General features: G+C 54.7%; 1 protein-coding gene across 3 annotated transcripts; it reads left to right on the top strand.

The window, feature by feature from the left end:
* PPM1F (protein phosphatase, Mg2+/Mn2+ dependent 1F) lies at nucleotides 1–25,518 on the top strand. 3 transcript variants are annotated; one of them, XM_019710168.3, is made up of 8 exons: nucleotides 1–134; nucleotides 6,036–6,289; nucleotides 10,202–10,347; nucleotides 14,779–14,981; nucleotides 15,586–15,774; nucleotides 17,528–17,671; nucleotides 20,037–20,130; nucleotides 21,489–25,518. In XM_019710168.3, exons 2-8 carry the CDS (start codon nucleotides 6,093–6,095, stop codon nucleotides 21,851–21,853), a joined length of 1,338 nt encoding a protein of 445 aa, XP_019565727.3. In that variant the 5' UTR covers nucleotides 1–134; nucleotides 6,036–6,092; the 3' UTR covers nucleotides 21,854–25,518. The 3 variants fall into 3 exon arrangements, with proteins under 3 accessions (XP_019565727.3, XP_074177104.2, XP_019565728.3); XM_074321003.2 differs by lacking the exon at nucleotides 1–134 and adding an exon at nucleotides 2,940–3,354; XM_019710169.3 differs by lacking the exon at nucleotides 1–134 and adding an exon at nucleotides 4,508–4,653.
* Nucleotides 25,519–25,737: the final 219 nt, after the last annotated feature.

The raw sequence follows: 25,737 nt of genomic DNA, 5'->3' as shown, positions 1-25,737 counted from the left end.
AGAAGGCAGCAGAGGCCCGGCCTCGCCCTCCCGGGATCCGACTGCGCCTGCGCGGCGGCCCCAGCGGCTGGGGACGGGAAGTGGGCGGGGTCGACCGGGAGCCGCTCCAGGGGCGCCGAGTGGCGGAGTGGCAGGTAAGGCCCACCGGGACTTGGGGGTGAGGGAGCCCGGGGCGCGGGACCGGGGGGTTGTCCGCGCCGTGGTGAGGCTCAGGTGAGGGCCCGAGGTGTGCAGGGATGAAGTGGGGCGCTGAAGATCTCGAGGGGGCAGAACATGGGGGCTGCGGAGACAGGGAGGCCGAGATGGGGAGACTCAAGGGGTTCCTGGCCAAGCGGAGAGCTGAATAACCAGGGGATCAGCTGGCGACCTGAGGAACCTGAGGCGGGGAGTTGGGGAGCTAGGGAGCCAAGGGCACAGAACTGGGGGGCCGTTGGCCCGGCGGGGGTGTGGCCGGCCAAGGCCAGGTGGGAACCGGAGGGCCCTGAAGCAGAATTGAGTGCTGAGGGGTGACGCGCCCCCATTTGCTCAGGGTTTGGCCCCTCCCACCCCCACCCCCAGGAGCATCTGGCGTGGCCCACTGCCCTGACCCCTACCCCACCAGCCCCGACCCCTACCCCACCAGCCCCTGCACCATTGCAGAACTGCATCTCTGCTGGAATGCCCCCACCCCTGGCCTGCTCCAACCCTTGGCCCTCCCCCAAGTATTAAGGTGAGTGTTTTAGTTAAAGCAAGTGCTTGGGCTGCAGCAGCTTTAGCGGGACATGTGTGAGATAGAACCTCAGGCAAAGAGGCCATGGGCTCCACCACTGCAGCTGTGTGACCTCAAGCAAGCCCCTTAACCTCTCTGTGCAATAGGAAGAGATGGCACCTGATTGTAGGGATTTTAATGCAGGGCCTAGCACATAGTGGGTTCTAATGAATGGTGATGGACTCCTCCCTCAAAGCTTTCCACCCAGCTGGACACATGTCCTGAGTGACACATATCCTCAGGGCATCCCCTGGCGCAAGTTCTGTGGGCCAAGCTGTGCTCCCACCATGGGCGATAGTCTGTGAGGCCTGCACTCTGAGGTCATCTCCAGCTCACTTCTGGTCTTTGTCCTTTTATCCGGCGTATTGTCAGATTTCACTCTTTTCCTCCTGCAATCAAGGTGGAACTGATAAAAGCACCTGAAGACCCCACTTGAGTCTGGCTTTGCCATTTCCTACCTTTGTGACCTTAGACAGCTTGTTTACTGTCCCTGAGCTTCTTTGTTTATCTGCAGTGTAACCTGATAGCTTGTACTTCTTGGCATAGTTGTGAGAGGTAAACAAAAGCAATACTACTTTGAAAGCTGTAAACCACACAAGTTCATTTGTAGAATTCCTTTGAGATATCTCCTGAAGCCAACCCTTAAAATCTTTCTCTGTTGATCTTCATGCTCCACAGTGCCTTAGCTTCCTCTTTGAAGGTTTCAGGCCTCAGGCTGCACATCTCAGCCCACACCACCCACCAGCGGTGGTAGAAGGCAGCTGGCACCTTCGCTCTGCCATTACACTTGCCAGTTGCCATGCACAAAGGCTGTGTTACGCCTGAGAGGACAGGGCTGGGCTCCCTGACCTGGTGAACTTGTAATCTAGTGAGAAAGTCAGCCTGTGAAAAGCGGTGGTTGCACAACAAAGCAACTGTGTTTAATGCTACGGAACTATACATTTACTTAAAAATGGGTTGAATGGTAAATTGTACGTTACATGTATTTTACCGTAAATTTTTTTTAAAGAAAAAATACATATATAGGAAGTGCTTATTCATGAATAAAGAAATAAGATTCTCCATTTGTAGAAAAAATTTTAACAATGCATACAATACTTTTGTAATAATGATGGTTTCCTTTTCTAAGGATTGCTCTTTTTTTTCTTGACTCGGATTCTGAAGTAAGCAAGACTCAACAAGTATTTTGTCCAGACCTAGAAAAATGCAGTTGTACAAATATGTGTTAGTTGAGCTTATGAGTCAAAACTAGTAAACTAGAGGAAAATAAATATTTTAAGTGGAAAAGAAATGGTCTTTTTACAAGTCAGGTGCCAGCAAAAGTGCCCTAGAGCCATGGCAAACAGAGGGCTGGGCCCCAAAGGTGTGATAATTTCAACAGAGCTTGGATCAGAGAAGTCTCAGGGGAAAACGGAATGCCACCAGCAATGCCCAGGAGCACGGAAGTGAGGGGCTGTGCCGGGGCAGGGGGTACAGAAATGAAAGACAGTGCCCATGAGAGGCCGCATTCCGGTTTGGTGACTGATACAGGATGGGTGGGGTTTCCATCGCAGTTAGGAGCGAGGCGTGAACTTAATGAACAGTGCAGAGGGGTGTCATTCCAGGAGCCGAGAGGATGTGGAGGCCACATTTAGCCAGACTAGTCATGCAGGTGTCTGTGGGGCCTGGGAGCCCAGTGTCCCTCCCATGTCCACCCCAGGTCCTTGGTGACTTGCACAGACTCGTGCACAAGCCCCCTTCTGAGCCCTTCACCAGCATTCCCAGTTGGGACACTCCTGCTCCTGGCTCAGCTCTGCCTCACCTGCATCCCCGGTCCTGCTGCCCACCTGCTGGCCACTGCATTGCTCCTGAGACTCTCTTCTCAGTTGGTCCTGTGAGAACTCAGAACCATGGCAGTCCTAGGGCTGCCTCTGGGTCCCCCTTTGGGTTAGGAATTCCTCCCTCCCACAGTCTTTGTGCCTTTATCTCTAGGCCTCAGGCTCCTGAGGGCAAGGATTATTTTGCTCATATCCATGTGGCTCCATCACAGAGTCAGGAGTTTGTTAAAAAAAAAGGAAAGGCAGGGAAGGAAATTACTTGTATGTCCTATACCAGCTGGGCCTCAGAGAATGGAAGCCATATCCTGGTTCTTCTTGTCCCTTGCCCCCTCCAGGTAATGCAGAAACAAGCCTGGTTGGTCCTCAGCAGGCAGGGTGGCCCTGGGCCACCCGCCTGACTCGTGAAGGTGGGTGGCTAGCCCTGAGGTCAGCCAACCCACAGGATGCAGGCTGAGCCTGCACACGCGCACCGTCTCACCTGTGCTGCCTTGCCCCTCCCCCGGCTCTCCCTCAGCACACGTCCAGGCCCACGCCAGATCCTGGGCTCGGGGCAGTGGGCACAGGGCACATGACTGCAGCCCCCTGCGTGGTGAGCAGGGGCATGGCAGAGACCAGGTCTGCAGTACTGCAGTGCAGAGAGAAGGGGCCCCCAACCATCAGGGAAATGGGCCCATTGGGGGCAAGGGGTCCCCAGACATAGGAAACAGCATCCCAAGGCCGGGAAGCAAGAAGGAGTCTCCTGCGTTCCAAATCGTCCAGCAGTGCCACCAGCAGCAAGTGAGGTTAAAGGTGAGGGGACTTGAACTCTGCCTTATGCTGTGAGCCAGGATTCTCAAACTGGGGCCCTCCTGTGCATTCTGGGGAGGTCAGGGAGTACACTGCTCTCTCGTTGGATCTAAGCACACGTGTACACGAGGCCAAGATTTCAGTGCATGTGGAGTGTTTCTGGACTCAGCATTTCTCAATGCGGGGGCACCCACTGTTGCTTGGGACAGCTCTGCATTATTCACATTTCTCTCCTCTAAGCAACAGGACGCCTGAGAGGTTTGAATGCAGAGGAGGAGAAAGCAGAGGAGGCCTCTTTCTCTGCCCAAGGGTATTCAAGCCTGCTGGGAAATTCTCATTCCCTTGTTGTTTTCATTGGCTTGATTCTTGTATCTTCTGGAGCTGGTGCGGCCTGGCCGGCCTTCTCCCCAGCTGACCCTCACCACCCCCATGGGGCTCCTGGCCTTTCGTGATTTCTCCATTTCATAGTCTTACCCTGGTGGTTATAATGCAGTTGTCTGTCCCGCTCACGTCTTGGTCTCCCTTCTTTATTTTATGTTCTTGACCTTTTTACCTGTTTGCCTGTGTAACCCAGGGCTGCATTGTATTCACTTCCAATGGTAAGTAAGTGGAAGGATAACAATAAAATTAAGTATGTTCCCATCACCTTCCAGCACCAGTGACCCCATTTCTGTACCATTTCTGTGTGTTTACTTTAAAAAATTAACTCTTGATTCCTGTCTTTGGAAGAAGAGAGGTTTTCTGGTTTTTTAATTGACGACTGTTTGCCCTTTGCCCTCGGAATCATCCTCTTATTAGACATTTAATTCTCCCTCTCTCCTTTACCCCCATCTGTTCTTATATTTTCCATCTTTATTCTTCCAGAAGACTTGTACTAAGTTAGCTCTTGACAAGGACAGCCCTTCCCCCGGCTCTGTTCTTCAGCGGGCTGTGAGCTGCCTTCATCCTCCAACTTCAAAACTGCCCACAGCTGCCCTTTGGCAGTTCGCAGATGTGGTCTGTAGATAAGACTGATGATTCCAGAAGATTCTCTCCTATGGTCCTGCCCTCTCTAGTCACTCATCAGAACCTGGAAAGCCTCAGGAAGGGGATGGGCTATTGTCCTCCTAGAACTTGGAGTGCTGTTTGGGCTTTCAAGTTAATTTGTTACTGTCAGTAAACACTTGATTTTCCTGGGAGATAAAATTATGGGATTTGTTCCTGAAGAAAGTTTCCCAGCCTGGATGCTGTGGAGAGAAAAAGAGGAAGGGGCAAGAGCGAGGGGCCTGTGTTGAACAGGTGGAGGGGAGGTGACGTACCCAGGTGTGTATGTTAGAAAGTGGGACCCAGAGAGGCCTGGGCTGCAGCCCTTCAGTGGGATTGGGGAGGTGGGTGTGGGGGGATGGTAGAGGCTAACCCTGAGGGGGGGATGGAAGGAAGACGTTATGGGACAGTTAGGTCTGGAGGGCTGAGTGGGAGCCGGGAGTCCAGTGGGCCCTTGGGACCATTGGGGTGTCTGACAGGGCTTTCACTAGCATACTAACGGAGGTGGAGAGTGTGGACTGGCAGTCCATCAGTGGTCCTGAGCTGGGGGAGAGGAGCTGGAGGCCCACCTTGTGTGGAGGATGGGGGTGAGTGACACTTTCCAGGTGTGAGAGGAGTAGAGTGGGGGGAGGGGTAATGACAAGTTTGGGCTCCAGAATCCCTCCAGTATCCCATCCATTCTCAGGCAAAGAGCTGCTTGTCTCCAAGCCTCAGTCTTCCCATCTGTGAAATGGGGGCGCGTCCTGGCTGCCAGGGGTGTTTCGGTTAATACACAGGGCCTGGTAGCTAGTAAGCCCTCGGCCATCCCAAGGTTGCAGGGTGGAAGAGCCTTCAGGCTGGAGCTGTGCCCAGGGCACTAGGTCAGTGACATGTGCCGTCCACAGCACCTGTGCTCTAGCTGGGTCTTAGGAGGCTCTGGGCTCCTCCTGTCAGAGAGGACTTACTAGGCATGGCCATGTCCCAAATGCCCCCTGACTATCCTGCCTTAACCCTCTGCTTCCCTCCTGCCCATATTCTGGGGTGCCCTTCCTGCTCCTCTTCTAGTCTGTTTCTGAAACAACCCAGGGCAGACCGTCTCCTGCATGTGGGCCCTGCCGCTGTCCCATCTAAGACTTCTCTTCCTTCCGCCAAGAGGTGTCCCTTCTTCCCCCTGGGCACCATTTGTAGGCTCACAGACCTGGTGGTATCACTTCCTCACCTCCTGGCTGCCCAGGTCCCAGGTCAGGTGGAACCCCTTCACCTGCCACATTCATCTACCTCAGTGGCCTGCTCCTGGGGTCCCTCTCCTGCCCACCCCCCATTGGCCACTCTGACCATCTCTGCCAGGAACCCGCCTTCTCCTTCAGGACATCCATGCAACCGCTGCTCCTTCCTCTGTCTCCTGAAGCCGCTTCTCCAGGCTCCCATGTCTCCTCTCAGACCTGCATGGGGACACCAGCGTTGTCCCTCCTGATTACTTGGGCCTCCTGAACTGTGTGTTAGGCCAGGAGGTCCTGCCCTTCTGCCGTGAGCCCTGGGCTTGGTGCAGCCCCTGCTGTGCGATGGTTGGAGGTGCCGAAGAGAGCAGGCACCGGGTACTCAGCACCGCAGGGCAAGGGCGTGGTGACCCCAGAGCTGGACACCGAGCACCTTAACGTTTTTACTCTTACATTTCTCCCCAGAGTGAAACCTGACTGGAACCCCGGCAGCAGGCCCGCCGTCCCCGGGATGCTCTGGGCATGGCCTCTGGAGCCCCACAGCAGAGCAGCCAGATGGCAGAGGAGACCCCCGGCTTCCTGGACGCGTTCCTCCATGACTTCCCAGCCCCACTGAGCCCAGAGAGCCCTTTGCCATGGAACGCCCCAGGGACAGTGCTGAGCCAGGAGGAGGTAGAGGGCGAGATGGCCGAGCTGGCCGTGGGCTTCCTGAACAGCAGGTAGGCCGTGCACCTACCGGGAGGGGACAGCACGGGCCATGAGCTTGGGGCACGGTATGTGCCACATGCTGACCTTGGCCCCGGCGTTTACCCTACACGTCCTGCCCTGTGCCAGTTATGTTCCCTACATGAATCCCCGTGACAGGACTGTGTTGGTTTCCCAGGGTGGCTGTAACAAAGCCCCACAAGCTGATGGCTTAGAGCAACAGTAATGTGTTGTCTCCTCTCAGGCTGGAAGTCAGAGATCAACGCGTAAGCAGGGCCATGCTCTCCAACAAAGGTTATTGTGGAGAATCTGTTGCAGGCCCTTCTCTTAGCTTCTGGTATAGTCAGCAGTCGTTAGTGAGCATTGGCCTAGAGACGAGGCAGGTAGAGCAGAGTGGGCCTGGGGCCTGACAACTCCACGTTGTGGGTGCTGGATGGGTGCTGGGGGGTAGAGGAGAGGGGAGAAGAGGGCTCCCAGAGCTCTGCTTGCCTCAGGGCCAGAAGCACGAAGAATGGGAGGACAGGGAGCTGGCCAAGCACAGCAGCAGCTCTCAGAAGGGAGAAGGAAAGTCGAGGGGCCTGGGCCACCAGGTCTGTCCTCCCTGCAGCCACTGGGCCTCCCATGGAGGCTCATGGGCTATGGGAAGAAAGGGAGGCCCGGGAGGCCTGGCACACCTGTTGGGGGAAGAATGCCGAAAAGGGACGTGTGAGAGGTGGGCGCTGATTTTGCTTCACAAGAGTGGAAATGGGAGGGGATGAGAAAGAGGAGGGAGGCTGCACAGGAGACGACCACCCTCCTACCCAGGGAGGGGCCTGAGCTGGAGAAGTCAAGGGTCAGTTGAAGGAACTGTGGGGCGCAGGGCTTTAGGGAGAGTGAGTTTTATGAAGGAGGGCAGGTGACTCAAACTAAATGTAGGGAAAAGCAGGACTTGTCTGGGGTGGAGTGGGGCCCCCTGAGGCCCTAGCAGCAGATGAGGCTGAGAGGGCGGGAGGAGGCCACAGGCCCTGGGCTCAGGTGTTAAATGGGCACTCGTTAATTAGCAGGACGACAGAACAGGCCTGAGACCATTAGTGACAGGAGAGACCAGGAGGGGGTGGCACAGGCCTCTCCAGAGCTCCCATGGCCACCTTAGGCCCCCGCCGCGACTCCACCTTAAAGCACCTTAAAATGTAGTATTTTAAAGTCTTAAATTTTTCAGCCATCTTACTGGATTTACTTTCAGTTACTTTTGTCCTTTTCTAGTAGTTCTTTCCTATGTAGACTCGGATATTCTACACTGTATCTGACTATCCGTACACGTTCCCACTGGGCGGCCTCCCATCCCTGGAGCTCAAGCTCGAGGGCTCTTGGGTGTAATGGGCCCAAGTATGTAGGTCCGTGGAGTTTTTCAGATCGTAATGGTATGTTTTATGAGACTGGAAGTCACATCACTGAGTTCAAGGGTGTGATGATTTGTGTCCTGTTTTTCCCCTTGTTAGCAGTTCCATGTCACATGTCAGGTCCCCAAGCAGTGCACACCTTACACTGTATTATTTATGTGCGTTTTCATCTCTGCTGCTAAACTGGGAACTCCTTGAAAACCCCCGAGGTGGGCGGGACTAGAGGGTGTCTCTGCTCCCTGGGCCTTACACACACCTTGTCCCATTCACTGCAGCATCTTCTGGCCACATTGGAAGCCCCAATGAGGCAGGGCCTGAATGCCTTGTGGGTGTATTGGGCGGGACCCCTGGATGAGGCGGGAGGGGCGTCCAGGAAGCAAGCCTGTGGCCCACAGCCAGGCATTGTGTGGGTCCCTACTGCCGGAAGCTGCTCCTTTGCCCTCAGTGGCCTCAGTGGCGGGGCTTCAGAGGGCCTTCAGGAAGCACAAAGCTTGACCTCACATGGAGCAAGGGGAACAGACACCCTTCTCTCCTGTGAAAAAGGAAAACCCAGCGATTGGCAGGAAATCCCCAAACGGCAGAGGAACTCATTTCTCATGTCTTGGCTGGTTGTTTTTCAAAGATAGTTCCAGAGGCTTCTCTGCTGAGTCACCCTCATTCATCGCTGTAGATTCCTAAGATCATAGACACACCACGAACGTGCAGCCCCAAAGGGACGTGACCCGTCCTCCGGGCTTTTGGGAGATCCTTGCCCTCTGGGTGAAGCTAAGAGTGTGAGCCCAGAAGAGAATCACTGGCCACCTGCCTTGAGCCTTGGCCCAGCCCTCAGTGAAAGGCACATGGGGGTGAACACACGTCCTCTGGCCTGCGAGGGGCTCCCACTGGTGGGGAGGCAGATTCTGGGGTCAGGATGCATCTTAGAGGCTGTAGGGGCGGAGGGAGTGACCCCTATTGCTGGGGGAGCCAGGGAGGGCTTCCCAGGGACATGGTGTGGGAGCCAGCCCCTGAGCCAGGCAGGTAGGCCTGGGAGCCCATGGAAAAGTGCGTGTGTGGCAGGATTTCCAGTATCCTTCTCCACTGGCCTCAGTCTGTCCTCAGGACTTCCTACTAGGAGCTCCTATTTCCTCCCTCCATTTGCTTCCCTACTCCTACCCATGCCCACCCCCAGCTCTATGCTGGGTGTCTGTGACCTTCAAAGCACTCAGCCAACTCCTGCTTCCTAGAATCGTTCCTCCACAGCTGCCTCTGGAGTCATCCCACTTTTCCAGCTGCTCCCGGCCCCCAGGCTACTCCGCCCAAGAGGGCTTCTTGGAGATACAGCCCCCACCCCCGTTCATTCCAAGGCCCCGTCTTCAGTCCAGACCACATGCCCACCAGCCGCAGACCTCTAGACCTCAGCAGAAGCTGAGACAGCTGAGACTCGCTGTGGACATGGAACCCGTCCGGCTCCTGCCCAGCTCCTGCTCTGTCCCCTCCTGTCCACCACCAGGCCCTGTTCTGCTCGGGCCTTGGCCTCCCCGCAGTGTTTACTCTTCAGTCCATCCTCCGCAGCGAGGCCAGAGAGACCAATCCCATCATGTCACGTCCCTCCTCAAAACACCAAGGTCATGGCACCCCACTGCCCTGACACCTGCCCCCCTCCTCCCAGTGTTCCCTTGTACCAGCTGCCCTGATGGACAGGGGACCCCCTGGGCTGTGCACAGCTCAACCTTCCAGATGCAGCCCAGGGGTCTCACACTCCCTTGATTTGTTTCTTGGGGTGGCTGTGATGAAGCACCTCAGGCTGGGTGCCTTAAACAACACAAATGTATTGTCCTAGGGTTCTGGAGGCTGGAAGTCCGAGATCCAGGGGCAGCAGGGCTGGTTCCCTCTGGTGGTTGTTGGCCTCCCTTGGCTTGTAGGCTCATCACTCTGGTCTCTGCCTTCATCCTTCCTCACCCATTCTCCCTGCATGTGTCTGTATTTCCCCTTTTGATAAGGACACCCGTGTTACTGGATTAGGGGATCACCCTACTCCAGAGTGACCTTTTCTTAACTGATTACATCTGCAACCAACCTATTTCCAAATAAGGGCACATCTGAGGCACTGAGGGTTAGAACTTCAACATACACATTTTTGGGGACATAATTCCACCCATAAGACTCCCCAACCCTCAGGGGTCCCCAGCCGGGATTGGTGACCAGATGCTGTCATCAGGCTGGACGTTAGGCAGTTTATTTGGCCTGGCCACTGAGGCCAGTGTACACAGCTCACACATCTGTGACGCCCCTTCCCCACCAGCCCCAGCACACGTCTGGTGCAGTGAAAGCCCTAGTAAATGGCATTGTGTGGACATCCATCCAGCTCCCCGTGAACCAGAGGTCAACCTACTTGTCAACCTACTTGTCGAGGCCCCATGTTGGGGTGTGAGCAATTATCACCACCTCGAGAAGGGCTTCCCTGGGTGAAGGGGGCCTGAAGTCTCCCTCTGGAGGATTTGGGCAGGCGCCGGGGCATTGGCTTCTGCCAAGGAGCCATCCCCAGTTCATTTCTTATTCCCATCCCAGGAACGCTCCACTACCACTTGCTTCATCGCTAGCCCACGAGGCAGTTTCCCAGCTGCTGCAGATGGACCTTTCTGAATTCAGGAAGTTGCCCAGGCAGGAGGAGGAGGACAATGAGGAAGAGGAGAAGGAGAAGGCCCCTGTGACCCGTGAGTTCTCGCTCTCGGGGCCCCAGACTTAGCCGGAGAGAGGCTTGCCAGCCAGGCAAGGGACAGGCCACCAGGGAGCAGCAGGGTGGGAGAAGGCGGGGCTCACTCGGTTTCCATCTCCTTTCCCGTTCTGCTGGTGGAAGGGCGGTTATGGCAGCATGTGGCTGATGGCTGTGAAGGGGCAGTGCCGGATATGCGTGCTCGTGACAGCGTGGCAGGATCACGATGCAGAGGATAGCACTCCGAGCATGAAGTTGGGGGGAGCGCAGCGGCCGCTCACGGCGCTGCAGAACAGCCAGGGGATGAATGACGCATATTCCATTTTACACAGAGGACACTGACCGAGGTGCTCCCCGTTGTACTCTTGCTCTTCTGCCTCAGGCAGCATCGCCCCATGGTGATGTGGGAGCGGGTTCCCCAAGGCAGCCTTGAGGTCCAGCTGGTATTAAATGCCAGAGCTGGCCCAGGGCCTGGGCTGACCCCATCCCATCAGGTGGAGAGTCCGTGGTGTCTGTGAGAGCTGGGGGAGGCAGCCTGCCTCTGGGACAGTGGTCAGCGGGGCGGCCCTGAGCCATGTGTCCAGAGGAACCCCGAAACAGAGAGTGAGCGTCATCCTAAAAAGGCCGGGCTCTTATTTTGCACGTCTTCCTGTTACTATGCTAGTAATTCCTTTCTATCGTATTTCAACAAAGTGTCCGTTCATGTCAGATCTGAACTACAGTGAGCAAGAGCCTCCGGAGTGTGGCCCATGGCAGAGTGTGTGGTGGGCCCAGGCTGGCAGCTGGCATTTATTCCACCCTCACTGGGGAAAAGTGGAGCTCAGGCCACAGGCAGGGCTGTGGGCCAGTCAGGATGCAGAGCACATCCGGGGTCCTGGGGCAGCCTGGCCCTGGAGGCAGTGGGAGGGAGTCTCAGCAGATTTCCCTTTCTTTGCCATTTCCTTTTTGACTATGTTACTTTATTATTCTTGTTTAATGGAGATATGTTGACATCTAACGTTGTGTAAGTTAAGGGTGTAGTGTGTTAATTTGGTTCACTTATATATTGCAGATGATTGCCACCATAGCGTTGCTCATGCCTCCCTCAGGTTACTTAATTACAGGCAGACCTCAGAGATATTGTGGGTTCGGTTCCAGGCCACCACAATAAAGCGAGTGGTGATCTTTTTGCTGGTGGGGGGTTTTGTCTTCAGTTTGTAATCAACGCAACATCTGTCAAGTACAATAAAGGAAAGCATAGTCAAACAAGGTATGCCTGTATTATCTGAGCATCTCAGCATTAGTGCAAGCATTGAGGGCAAAGTGAGGAACAGGTGGAGAAAATAGAAGAAAAACACGGAGCTTCTCCTTGCAGTAGGTGCAGGGCCCTTCTCATCCACGTCTCCTGCCCTTTTCCCTGGCTCCCTGCCTGTGCTCCATCCCAACACAGCCTCGTGTTTCCGCCTGGGAGGTGCAGATAGCGGCTCAGTGACAGGCAGCAGTGTCCTCTGCAGAGCCCGCTGGCTCTCCTCCTGGCCTGGCTAAGGGAGCACTCGTGGACCCCGCCCGGACCGCCGCCCCGCAGGAAACCAGCACCACCTGCTGGCGGGAATGAACAGTGCGTTGGCTGACAATGACGGAACCCTCCACTTGGGGGCTCCCGTTCGCTGCTGAAGGAGGGAAGGGCCCACGCAGGAGGAAGTTGCAGCCTGCTCCTGCCTTCCATGCTGGCCTGGGCTCCCCGCCTGGATAAGCTCGTCCTTGTCATGGGAGCAGAACGTAGTAAAGTTTATCGGTGGGTGTTAAGAGAATCACCACCCAAGGGCAGAAACGTGACTAAGACCTTTGTGCTGCCGGGTCAGGTGGAGCCACCAGCAGCTCCTCCCCAGGGAGCAGTTGCCAGGAAAGCAGGCGTGCCTTCTGAGTGGCATCAGGAGTGTGTGGGTCAGGTGATCGTCCCGCAGCTTATTCTCGTTGGTAATTGCCCTTTGCTGGAGCCCAGAGTCAAGCTTAAACACGTTGACAGGAACACAGTACTCTCTTAAGGCAAAAGAGTAAACACTACCGTGTACCTCCCTGGGTGTTTCAGGCCTGCCAAAACCCAGTTCTCACCAAATGCCTGAATGGCTGCCGAATGCTGGTGTGGTGGCAGCAGCCAATTCTAGAAACTCCTGCCTTGATGTGTGGATTCCCTCGGATGTGTCTTTCCAAGGGCTCCTGTGCTCGCAGACCCTCCATGCCTCCCCTGGCTTCCCCTCATTTTCTTCTGCAGCCACTGCCTTGGGCAGGAGCTTTACTCCAACTCCCCAAGTTGGCCTGTGGCCTGTGACACTCCTGAGTCTGCCCTGTTTCCCGTTACTTGCCTTGGGGCCCCCCTCCTATGTGACCAGCCCTGTACCTGCCGCTCACACCTGGGCCAGCAGGGTCCCAGGAGGGGTTTGTGCATCGAAATGAACTGAGTCTCTGAGGTGTAGCACCTGAGGTTTCCTTTGGACCTGTTCTTTGTTAATCTTTCCTTACCAGCCAGATTTAGGTAGAATTTGCTTTTTGTTTGTTTCGTTTTGTTTTAAATCCGTGTTGTGGGGCGTATTACCTGTTGCTGCACAACAAATTGCTCCAAAATTTAGTAGCTTAAGACAATCAACATTTATCAATGCCACAGTTTCTGTGAGTCTGGAATTTGGGAGCCTCTGACCTGGTGATTCTGGCCCAGGGTCTCTCATGAGTTCAGACAAAGGCCCGTGGGGCAGAGGCTCCACTTCCAAGATGGTTCAGTCACACAGGTATTGGCAGGAGGCTTATTTCCACACCATGTGGACTCTCCACAGGGCTGCTTGAGCTTCCTCCTGGCATGGGAGCTGGCTTCCCTCAGAGGCAGTGATTCATGAGGGAGACAGAGAGAGGGTGAGAAAGACGGAGGGCTCTCAAGGTGGAAGCCACAGCGTCTCTTAGGGCCTCGTGTCTGAAGCCACTCATGGTCACCTCCGGTTTCTTCTATTTATTAGAAGCAGGTCACTAAGTTCATTAAGTTGCACACTCAAGGGGAGGGAATTGAGCTCCCAGTCTTGAAGGGAAAAGTATCAAAGAATTTATGGATGTATTTTAAAACCATCACCTGGGACTAACACTTATAATGGAAAATTAAGAAAGCACTAAAAAGGTGTACTTAAGAAAAAACATCACCCATAAACCACCACCTGTAAATGCCCACTGCTGACTATGGTTTCGTGCCTTCCCTGCCTTTTATTTTCTGGGTCCAGGTGGTTGAAGGCTTTTTCACGTACTCATGATTAAACTGTATGTGGAATTTCCCAATTTCCTTTTTTCACATTTTTTCTTAATATCAGTGTTTTTCCTCAATATCATAACATAAGCATTTTACATGCTTGCCAGCTCTATAAAAGTCCATTTTTGTTTTATCCTTTAGTTTTCAAATTTAACTTTACTTTGAGAGAACCATAGCCTCAGTTACACAACACATTAGAATCCCAGGCATTCTTTACCCAGTTCCCTCCAATGGTAATGTCTTGCAAAACTATAGTGATAGATCATGACCAGGATCCTGACATAATCAAGATACAGAACAATTTCATCCCACAAGTTTCCGTCATGTGCCCCTGTGTGGTCACCCTAACACCCCCTCCCTCCCCACCCCCGCAACTCCTGACAGTCACTAATCTCTGTTTCTATAATTTCGTCATTTCAAGAATGCATAGAAATGGAATCACACAGTAGATAACTTTTGGGGATTGGCTTTTTTCACTCAGCATAATTTCCTGGAGAGACGTCAGTTTTCCGTGTGTGTCAATTGCTCCGTCCTTTCTCCTGCTGAGTGATGTTCTGTGGCTTGATGCACCCAAGTTTGTTTAAAGGCTCACGCGTTGAAGGACATCCGGGCCGATTCCTGTTTTCGGCTTTACAGATACAGTTGCTGTGTACATTCGGGCACAGCTTTTTGTGTGAACGTAGTCTTAACTTCTCTGGGATAACTCCCCAGGGGTGCCTGGCCGTATGGCAGTTACCTGTTGAGTTGCAAAAATCATTTTTAATAGCAGCTTAATTCTTCATCAAGAGAATAAACCATAATTTACTCTGTCATGGATATATGTTGTTTTTAATTAATTTACAATTATAAGTGATCCATTCCTTTGTCCTCAAATCATCTTTCCATTGGCATCTGTTTCCTTGGGGTGGCTCCCATGAGTGGAGGTGCTCCACTGGGGGGCAGGAAGCCGGTGGTGCATATTGCCATATCAGACATTTCTCACTGCTAGTGACGCAGCCTGTCACACGTAGTTTATTAGGCTGGTATGCCCAGAATGTGACAGGCTGGTGGGGCCTGTGCTGGCCTGTGAAAATTCAGAGGCCACAGGAATGGGGTGAGGGAGAGCGAGTGGATCGTCAGCTGGCCTGTGTTGGTGCTTCCCTAACGGTCCTCTGTCTTGCCCATCAGTGCTGGATGCCAAGGGCCTGGCACGCAGCTTCTTTAACCGGCTCTGGGAAGTATGCAGCCAGTGGCAGAAGCAGGTACCCTCAACTGCCCGGGCTCCACAGCAGCAGTGGCTGGTCTCCATCCATGCCATCCGGAACACTCGCCGCAAGATGGAGGACCGGCACGTGTGCCTTCCCACCTTCAACCAGCTCTTCGGCCTGTCTGTGAGTGTTCCTCCTCCAATGCTCCACCTCCCGGGCCCCGGGGTAGTGCGTGAGGCTAGTGACCCCAATCAGAACAGCCTAGAAGAGCTTGCACAGCTGGTGGGGTGCTGAGCAGAGCTTCCGGACAGAGCCGCTGCAGGAGTGATACCTGCAGCTGCTATCTGAAAGCCGAGGTGCGGGGCAGCTCTCAAAGCGCTTCCCAGAGGTCTAGGAGGCCCAATTCATCATTCTAGTGCTTCTGGGCCACTGGCCACCTTGCTTTCCTACCTGAGGGACTGAGACAAGAAGTGCTTTTCCCAAGTCTGTTAGAAGCGGAGGCCCCGAGCACCATGTTCGCCTGGACTCACGATTGCTGAGCCCTGCTCTGTCAAGCACTAGGAGCGACCTGGTGCCTCTTTCCTCAGCTTATGTTCCCAGCAACTCAGTATAGAAGGTGAAACCGAGGCTCCAGAGGGTTGTCTGATGGTAAAGGCCATGCTGAATCTTCCAGACCCTTCCAGTCAGTTCCTGAGCTCCACCCCCAGACAAGAGCCTCTGGCCAGGTCAAGGCCTAGGTCAGACGTGAGGCCAGCAGGGCGGTGACTCCCACTGCATTCCCCACCAGGACCCTGTGGACCGTGCCTACTTTGCTGTGTTTGATGGTCACGGAGGGGTGGATGCCGCAAAGTACGCCGCTGTGCATGTACATGCCAACACTGCCCGCCAGCCAGAGCTGCCCACAGACCCCGCAGGAGCCCTCAGAGAGGCTTTCCGGCACACCGATGAGATGTTCCTCTTGAAAGCCAAGCGAGAGGTGAGAACCGGCAGGTGAATCACATCCTGTATAGTTTGGGGATCAGTAGCCATTGGCATCGGAGAGGCCCGGCCCTGCAAAGGGATAGAAATTGAAGTGGTTAGTGGTGTTGGAAGGCCTTCACTAAATGCTGCTGGCAGTCGTGTGATTTCGTTCTTACAATCAGAGGGGGCTTGTTTTTCCTTTGAATAGAAGCAGCGTAAGCTTGCCCCTGATCCAGCATGCCTAGCCCTGCAACAATGTGGACCCGCCCTGAAGCAGAGGGTGTGCAGGCTTCATGGGGAAGGGCAGGCTGTGTGAAGATGTGCTCAGGATCTTATTTTAATCAAGCATAATAAGATGACAGACACAGTGATAACAGTTCCCAAGAGGAGCTGCCATGCCATGCAGGGCCACACAGGGAAGCACCATGTTGGTCAGGAGGCCAAGGGAGAGAGGAAAGCATGGCCAGAGCCTTCACTGTGGCCTCCACAGGGAGGCATGTGTGAGGCAGGACCAGCAAGTCACAGCAAGCTTAGAATTGGATAGTTGGAATCACCTCTATGGGCTCTGAGCTGCAGCGGTGGTCCCCATCCATCCAGGCCAGGGGAGCAATGGACTGGCACGAGAGACAAACGAAATAGTTGGGCACGTGGGCTTCCAACTGGCTGGCTTGTACAGGAAAGGTGCTGGTGGGGGAGACATTGGCTATCCTTAGGAATTAACTGGCCCTGGGGGTGCATTCTCTCCAAGATTAGCAAGGCCCCTGATTTGTCAAAGTATCACAAAATACAGAAAAGAAGACTCGTGATTAGTACACAGCCCCACCTGCCCTTGCTCTCCTGGGCAGGGTCTCGGCAGGTGCTGGAACCCATTGGGAGCTAGAGCCATGCAGGGAGGAGGCATCTGTTTCTGAAAGAAGAAAGAATGCATCCGGCCCCCACTGTGAACTTACTCCCAACTGAACCTTACCTGTGTTCTCTTCAGTGGGTCCTCCTGCAGCCCTGTGGGGTAGATACTAAGACTGCATCCACTTTATACATCAGAAAACAGAGGCTCAGAGAGTTTAAAAGACCTGCCCCTGTTAGACAGCTGATGAGGAGACTTGGGGTGGGGGCTGCACTGTCATCAGATGCTCTGAGCACAGAACACAAATCAGCAAAGCTGGACTTAACAGAAAACTGTACGGCATCTAAAACCATAAGCTGAGAACCAGAGAAAAGCTGCAATGCCTCAGCCCTCCGGGCCACGGTCATCCCTGGGAGGTAAGAAAGACCACCAGGCTCAGGGCGGCCTCTCAGAGTTGAGAATGGATTCTCTGATGCAGGTGTTTAGTTTAGTGTATTATTATTTTTAAACAGCTTTATTGCGATGAAATTGACACATAGTTAATTAATTGCACATGTTGAAAGTGTACAACTTGATAGGTTTGGGCACCTGTGGAACCCTCACAATAACGGACATATTCATCACCTCCAGGAGTTTCTTCCTGCCCTCCTGCCCACCTGCTCCTCAGACAACCACTCCTCTGCTTCCTGACACAATAGACGATTGGGTTTGCATTTCCCAGAGTTTGATATAAATGAGCTCACACAGGAGGTGCTCTCCTTCCACGCAGCGGAATCCTGTGACACTCACGGTGCCCATCGTGCATCCGCACTCCGTTCTTTTTTCTGGCTGAGCGCGTTTCCAGCAGTTGCTCAGTCTGGACCCCGTATGCCTGGGGGGCAGGTGCTCAGCCCACTCTCTCCCCTTGGGCCTTCTCTCCCCACAGCGGCTGCAGAGCGGCACCACAGGTGTGTGTGCGCTCATCACAGGAAAGACCCTGCACGTCGCCTGGCTCGGGGACTCCCAGGTCATCCTGGTGCAGCAGGGGCAGGTGGTGAAGCTGATGGAACCGCATAAACCCGAGCATCAGGTAAGGGGCTCCTCCCACCCCCACCTGGGACATCCCTGTCCCCATTGTGCTGGGCCCATGGGGGAAACAGATGGTCAGGGGAGCCCTGGCCAGGGGTTGCTGGGGCAGATTAGGAAGGAATAGGGCCTTTGGACCATCCTCTCAGAAAACTCCTGGCACTCCTCCATAGGGAGGGCTCCCTTGCCTGACTCGATTGGCCAGAGGGTCCCCTAGTGGCATGTTAACAGCCGGGGGTCCCAAGTGAGCCATTCCTTCCATGAGCGACAGGGGAGAGCTGGGCCATCTGCCCAGTAAGCAGCCCAGTAAATGGGATCAATGTGCAGGGTTCTGTTGTACACACAGGAAAGGAGAAGCCGGCCACCTGGGGGAGGAGGGCTGCAGGGAGGTGGTGACGCTGGGCTGGAAGGAAGCAGGCTTAGGGCTTCATTGAGCAGAGGCTGTGCTGGGACCCTGAGGTCAGTCCTGACCTGAACATTCCTATTTGGACCACATCACATTGAAGTGTCCAGTCTGTCTCCCAAGGGGGCGAGCGAGAGTTTGCACATCGGGAGAATGCCCATAGGTAGGCCCCCCACATGCTGCTCTGCACCAGCCTTTTTACCTAACTTGTGTCTGGTGGGTGTTCCACGTTGGCACGTAAAGTGTTCCCACCCTTTTACAGGGCTGCTGGAATTCCATTCATTCCCATCTCTCCTTGCTGGACGTTGAGATTTTCTTCAGTCTCTTGGCACTGAAAACAAGGCAGCAATAAATAACTTAGTACAGCAGTTCATTGTTCAGGGTCAGGTATAGCTATAGGGCACATTCCTAGAAGTGTGTGTGATAGCTGGATCAGAGTGTACAGATGTGCCAAACTGCCCCCTCAGGCTCTGTGGGCTCCTGCTATCTGAGAAGTGAGAAGGCCTTTGGTTAGTTTGTATTTCTCTTACAGAGCTAGCTTGAGCATCTTTTCAAAAGTCACCTTACCTGAGAACACTCCATTCCTGTCCTATGCCTAAGCTGTTGCTATTTTTCTTATCAATCTGTAGGCATTTCATATGTGTTAGGGAGCTTGGCTCCCTGTCTGTGTGGTGATTTGCAAATTCTCCTTTGTCTTTCTTTATGGGCTTTTCCACATGTAAGTGTTGGTTTTATGTAATCGTATGGAACTGTCTTCTCTTTTGTGGCTTCTGCAAAGCACTGCAGGGAGTATCAGGCAGTGATCGTAACAGCCAGGGTTGACAGCGTTCCCCGGCCCGCCGTGGCTCACAGCCTCCTACACGTGCTTTCCCCATTGTTTAGAGGAGAGAACTGAGGTCCAGAGAGGTTATGTAACTTGCCCAGAGCACATAGCCAGGAAGTGGCAGGTCTCCTCTGTCACTCTGAGGCCTTCCGTGCCTGCTCCCCGGTGGGCCCTCCTACCCCAGGACAAGCAGGCAGGTGAAGTTTGGCCCATGTGAGGACTAGATGCAAACCTCGGTTTCTGCTGGTTCTGCTCCTGCCTGCCCACAGCCATGTCAGCTCAGTGTCCAGCGCCTCCTCTGAGGCCCACTGTGGACTTTTCCCAGGCAGCATTTTCCAGACACTTTCGGAGCCTGGCAGTGTGGCAACGTGGCAAAGAGCAGCGACAGATGGCTGTGTTCAGTCCTGGCTCGGCCCCTTCCAAGCGTCGGGCTCATCATCTGTGAAACAGCAGACGCTGTTGTTACCACCCTTCAGGCAGCAGGCTCATACCTGGAAACCTCTCCTTCAGGGGAATTTATAGGACCAAAGACATTTTTAGGACTCATGGCAAGACGGGGCCTCTATCCGTTCTCTCCGGCCTGGAACATTGCAGTCCTGTGGGGAGCCAGGCAGTACCTGGGGGTAGAGGAGAAGGCCGAGGACCCAGGGGCACAGGGCCTGTCCAGGGCCTGGTTCAGGTTTCATCCAGCCCTGCCGAGTGGCTGCACATGGCACACCCTTGGTTTCACTGTCCCAGCAGTTTACAGGGAAGGGACAGTGTCCTGTGTGAAAGATGAGGCAACTGAGGGGCCTGCCGTCTGACTCCGGCCGGGGCTTATGCTCTTTCTGCTGCCTCGTGAGCATCTCCCTAACCCTGAAATGCTGCTTGGGAACTGGCTGTCAGTCGGTGCCCGTGGGTGGCCCGTCTGTATTTGCACCATAACCTATTTAGCCGTTCCAACAAATGAAGGACAGGTTATTTATAATTTCTCACCGTGCTACTAATGCCGCTTTTGGGCATCGTTCAAGAGCTGTGGCTTCCAGCGCTGTCTTAGAAACCAGCTTGTCTCCATCCAAGTGGCAGTGCTGGGCACCCTACCTCATCGGCTGGGCACCCTATGCCATCGGTGTGCCCAGGCCCCCACTCTGCTGTCTCCCACAGGAAGAAAAGGAGCGCATCGAAGCGCTGGGTGGCTTCGTGTCTCACATGGACTGCTGGAGAGTCAATGGGACCCTGGCCGTCTCCAGAGCCATTGGTAAGGAGGTGCGGGGCGGGAGAGAAAGGTCGCCCAGGGCCCAGGCCTCTAGACCCTTCATGGTCCACAGGCTCACCCAGCTGTTGGGGATGGCAGTGTCATGTGCTGAAAAGGCAGCTGTGGTCTGTGGGATTGTGTTATCGAGCAAGTTGTGCAGGGACTCTGGGGAACTTAGCGAGTGCAGGAACAGATACCTTAGAAACTTGCATTTCACACCAATAATTGTGATTCAAGTCGTATATCATTAGCTCTTCATTGAGACACGTAGAAAAATCTAGTAGGAAACCCATGGCTACCTAGAAGACAATTTTAAAATATTTTATAAGTGAGGTTTATTCCCCCCATTCATGCTAATGATTCTGTCTTAAAATCTGAAGTAAAAGCACCCCATTCTTGGCACCCGATCCTATTTTCTCAGCATCCCTTTACTGCCAGGCCAGTCTGGGGACTTGGCAGTCACACCTCTCCTCCAGGTACTTAGAAATTACCTGCTTTCTGCTAACCCCTGCGATGGGGCATCCATCCCTCCAGCCTCCTGAAACGCGTGTCCTTGCTAAACATACTGCCTCCTTTACAGCCCCTCTCCCTGCAGCTTCTGCTGTTGTGTCTCAGGACACACCAGGATATAGAGCTTGGGGAACCGGCTCCCTCCCCAGGGGAGGGGAGCTCTGGGCAGTTCCGTGTAAGGGGCAGCATGGTCTAGTTTAGGGTCCATGGAGATGTGACTGTCAGGACCAAAGCAGAAGGCGGGGACCATCTGGAAGCTCTGTGGGGCCTGGGTGAGGTGTGAGTCGTAGAAACAAGGCAGAGAGGTGGGTTCAAGCTACATTTGAAGGTAAAGCTGACAGGACTTCCTAACAGATTGGATGTGGGATGTGAGAGAGAATCAGAAGGAACCCCAGATTTGAGCATAAGGACCTGGGGATCTTGGTGCCGGTTTCCACGATGGGGAAACTGGAAGAACAGGTGTGACAGAGGAAAAGTGAGCATTTGAGCACGTTTAGTTGCGTGCCTGTCAGGTGTCCGAGGGGAGCTGTTGGGAGCTCAGGAGGGCCAGGGCCAGGGCCACAGCCTGTGTAACGTCCTGGGCCGCTCACGCTGGGCCTCACTCCACAGGGAGAAAGCTGCTTTGTGGAGCTGAGCCCTGGCCCCGCTAGATTTGGATCCTGTCCTCAGGGACATCAGAATAAATCTGTCACGTCACCCTCCATGTGAAGTTCTTTTTTCACCCTGTGTCCTCGTCCATGAGCGCGGGTGTTGGAGGACGGGTGACGTCAGTGAGGCCAGACCTGGTGGGATGGGATGGAGCAGCGAGCAGCGCAATCCTCTGACACAACGTGCTTCTCTCCCACGCTCAGGGGACATCTTCCAGAAGCCCTATGTGTCTGGGGAGGCGGATGTGGCCTCCCGGGAGCTGACCGGCTCCGAGGACTACCTGCTGCTGGCCTGCGATGGCTTCTTCGATGTTGTCCCTCACCAGGAGGTGGCTGGCCTCGTTCGGAGCCACCTGGTGAGGCAGCAGGGCAGCGGGCTGCAAGTGGCCGAGGAGCTGGTGGCTGCAGCCCGGGAGCGGGGCTCCCATGACAACATCACAGTCATGGTAGTCTTCCTCAGGGATCCCCAAGACCTACTGGAGGCTGAGGCCCAGGGGGCAAACGGGAAAAGCCGTGACTTGCCCTCTGACCTCTCAGAGCCAGAGAACAACACTCCACAGAGAAGCTAGGAGGCTCAGGCCCCCGGCCCCCACCTCGTGACCCTCCCCCTCAGATGCCTTAGGACCTGACAGGCAGCGGTGGGCAGGTGGGCGCCACCCGAGCCGTGCTTTCCTCTGGGACCCCCAAGCCTCTCGTGCTGCTTACATCATCAGCCCATCCTGGTGGCTGCGGAACTGCATTGGGCGGTGGGTGTTACACCTTGCTCGTGACAGGCAGTGGGATGGCCAGGTTCTCTGAAGGAAACCTCACCAAAGAGAAGATGACCCAAAAACTGGACCAGCTCTTGCTCCCACAGGCGCTGGCTGCAGCCAGACCAAAGATGCCGGCAGTGTGTGGGGGGCAGCAGGACACTGCGTGTGGGACCCTCGTGCAGACCCAGGAGCCATGGGCATTTGCAGGCATGCCCTGGGCGCCCAGTACAGGTTTCTCAGCCATTGCTCATGGGCCGCAGCTGGGAGGGCTCGTGTCCACAGATGCGCCTGGCACTTTCCAAAGAGGGGAGAGAATCTGGAGCTGGTCTGCAGTGCTCAACTGCCCGCTTCATAGCAGCAGGGACATATGTGGCCCTGGCCTCCCTGGTCCCCTCTTGTCCCCCAAGCACGAAGGTAGGGGATGCGCAGAAATGCCGTACTTGTTTGTGGTCTTTTTTCCCCAGGGAAAAGCCTAATGCAGAAGCAGTATTTCAGGTTTTTGTCTTTGTTCTGTCAGTGCCAAGGTAACCTGTTGTGTCATATAACTTAAGCAGAGCTTAGCATTTATTTTATTTCTTAGAAAAATTAAGTATTGATTTTTTTAGGGGCACTTCTTTTGCAGTATTACTGAATTTCTTTTCTTAAATCAAGATTGAAACTATCTTTCCAGGTAGTGTTTATAAGCCATTCAAGTGCCTTAAACAGCTTTAGGGAAGGCTAGATCTGCCTGGCCTATGGTGGGTTCTAATAGTCATGTTTCAGTTTTCCCAAAAGTAGGACTTATTTTGTTACAGTGGCATGACTTGGGCTAGAATTCTTCCTAGAAGAGGTCTTTCTGCCTCTTTGTGATGCACTGTTGACAGTCAGCATGGGCTGTGCCCTGTGGCCTGGGCCATGCCCAGGGCTCTGGGAGTTCAGGGTCACTGGCCCCTGCCTGCCTCCCTCTCCCTTTGACCCTGCTGTTCAGTGTCTGGCTGGACCCCAGGCTGAGGGCCTGAGCTCCATGAGCAGACAGGGCCTTGCTGCTGTTTGCAGTGTTCCAGAATGTCTTGTGTGTTGGTAGATGAACTGGTTTCATAGGGAAACACACATAAGAGGCTCTGGCAAGTCCAAGGTAGCCTGTGGGACTGTTTGAAGGCAGCGGGGATGCAGCTGGGAGTCTGTTCAACCTGCAGGGCCAAAGCCTTTTCTGCCCATGGATGGTGGGCTCTGATGCCTTGCTCTGCCCCCAGCCTGACTGCCTGTGAAAGAGCTCATGTCCCCTAGTGCCCTGGGAAGGTGAAACTCAGGTGGCTACACTTGTTCACATTGAGTGGAGCAGATCAAACTCCTGTGTGGAGTTGAACGTGGCAGAGCTGGGTGGGGGCCCCAGGTAGAGGTCAGGCCCCAGGTGAGAGGGGTCTCTGGTGGGAGGACCGGGGCTCACAGTGTGGGCAGTGCTGCTGCAGGCAGAGGCTGACAGGTCTGGGAAGGGCAGTGGGGAGCTTAATGGAGGCTTCAGGAGAAGGGGGAGGGGGCTGGGCAGTGGGAGGGAGCTTGGTGCCAGGTCCTTGAGGTCCTGTGGAGGCATTCAGAGTCCACCTGTGATAGAAGGAGCCCCGGAAGGTCTGCCCAGGGAGCCCACTGTACTTGAGGGCAGCCTGGGAAAAGGGAGGATGGTGAGAGCTGCCTCTCCTGAGGTGGGTGGGCTGTCCAGCAGGAAGGCAGGGAGCCATGGGCCGCCGCCTGCAGGCTCCACATTTACCCCAGTCCCACAGCAGGATGAAGATGCTGAGGCCATGCCGTTGATGCCTTGCTCAAGCCTTCACGATAGAAAGCCTCTGGAACATGGTCACTAATTCAGAGAATGTTTGGCAGCTAACATGACTAGGGCTTGCCCCATTTAACTAGAAAGCCCTGCTACCTTCTCTTCTGGGGCTAGAAGCCCTCTCATCAGCCTCTCCCAGCACAAGCTGGATGTGGTCCCTCCCTTCACTACCAGCCTGGCATCCCATGGGCAGGACCTTAGTGGAGGAGGGAGAGGTGGGCTTCTGTGTTTCTCTTTTCTTTGCTGATTTTATTCCGTCGGTTGCTGCCAAGAGCGGAGCTTCACCTCGTGGAGTCTGGATCACATCACTTGGTGGCCGGATTCGTGTCCTGGCCCGAGGCTCCCCCAGAACCTCTCTCCAGGCTTGTCCTGGCAGCCGAGGGAGCCCTTTTCTCCCGTTGCACAGGGACTGGCCTGTGCAAGCACCTAGGCACGGAGCAGGTCTCCTCCATCTTGACTTGGCTGCACAGGGAACTACTGGGCGACCTTTAACCTCTGAGCACCCTGGTCCACTTCCTCTTCAGGACAGTCCCGAGAGGGCCCCTACCAGGACGCTGGTCTGGAAAGCTCAGTCCCCTTCTCAAGTCCCACCTTTGCCACTAGGTCATTATGTGAGCTAAGTTGTTGTACCTTCTTGGGCCTCAGTTTCCCTTTGTAGGACACAGGGTTGCATTGAGTCTGTGCAGCAGCTCCTGGAATTCTGGAAGTGCCGGGGCCACTCAGGGTGAACCCAGCACATCCTGAGAAATGCTACCAGTGCTGCGGGCCCTTCCCCCTTTGCCAACGGGGAAGGGTGATTAAGTATTATTAGTGTCTATTCTTAAAATGAAGTGGGTTGGAAAAGAATCAAGCTACTGATACCAGCGCCTTATATGGAATACAAAAGATATAGCCATGCTTCAACAGGTAGGGCTGATCCCCAGTCAGCAGGGGTGGGAGAGGAGGCAAGGCAGCCAGCTCCCTCTGCAGTTGTGAGGTGGGAAGGCCTGGAAGGGGAGCTGGCGCAGCTGGATTCTCCAGGGCTGCTAGTCAAGCTCCCAACCCGCTGAAATCCCGGAGGCGAATGCATGGCCTCCCAGAACAGCCTGTCCTCAGCATCCAGGACTAGGAAATGGGTCTGTTTTAGGGAAAAAGCAATAGGGGGGGACCCCAGGGAGAAGCACAGGCTCTCTGCGGGCCGTCCCTGCCTTTGGCAGCAGTCCTATCTCCTGCCCTCCCCAGGCCAGAGAGTACTCCCCAGCCTCACCCCTTCCTCAGCTACTACAGCAGTATTCCCGGGGTGGGGTGGGAGGCACAGCTCTGACAGCTCCTAGGCCTCGCCCACAGGCCAGCTAGGCAGAAACCAGGTGGGCCTGTGCAAAATAAGCTGTTTTGCTTTGATTCTGGCGGTAGCCCAAAGTGGGCAGCCCCAGAGGCCTGCACTTTTCCAAGTCTCCATGGCTTTGCCAAATTCGCCAAGCTTTGCCATTCACACGCCGTGCCAGTCTTGCCAAGGGTTTATCTGCACACATCCCAGTGGGGTTCCTGGGAGTGAGGTTCTGCGAGAGGGGTCTTGTTCCAAGACAGGATGGCTGTTTCCCCTGTCTTTAGGGATAAGTCCCAGGGTGGGAGACCAGAAAGGTGGTTTCCTCCCAAGCCGCTGTGCTCAAGTATCAATAAACCATGAGTTCTGAAACCTGCCTCGAGTCCTGAGTCCTGCCGCCTCCTCTCACCTCTGAGCTCCTGGTTCCCCTGCGTGACCAGGATGTCTGGGAACTGCAAGGGTGCAGGGAGACCGTCTATGAATGTCCTTGCAAGGGGTATAGCCAAATTCTGGAGGGAGCCCTGCAGGCCCAGCCCTCGGGCCAGCCTGCCCAGCCTGGTTCTCAGTCCTGGGCTCCCAGCCCACCCACCC

The sequence above is a fragment of the Rhinolophus sinicus genome, chromosome 9, assembly GCF_057876585.1.
Source record: "Rhinolophus sinicus isolate RSI-liver-muscle chromosome 9, RSI-T2T, whole genome shotgun sequence".
Taxonomy (NCBI): Eukaryota; Metazoa; Chordata; class Mammalia; order Chiroptera; family Rhinolophidae; genus Rhinolophus; species Rhinolophus sinicus.
The sequence above is the reverse complement of the archived record's forward strand: the minus strand, read 5'-3'. Positions and strand labels throughout refer to the sequence as shown.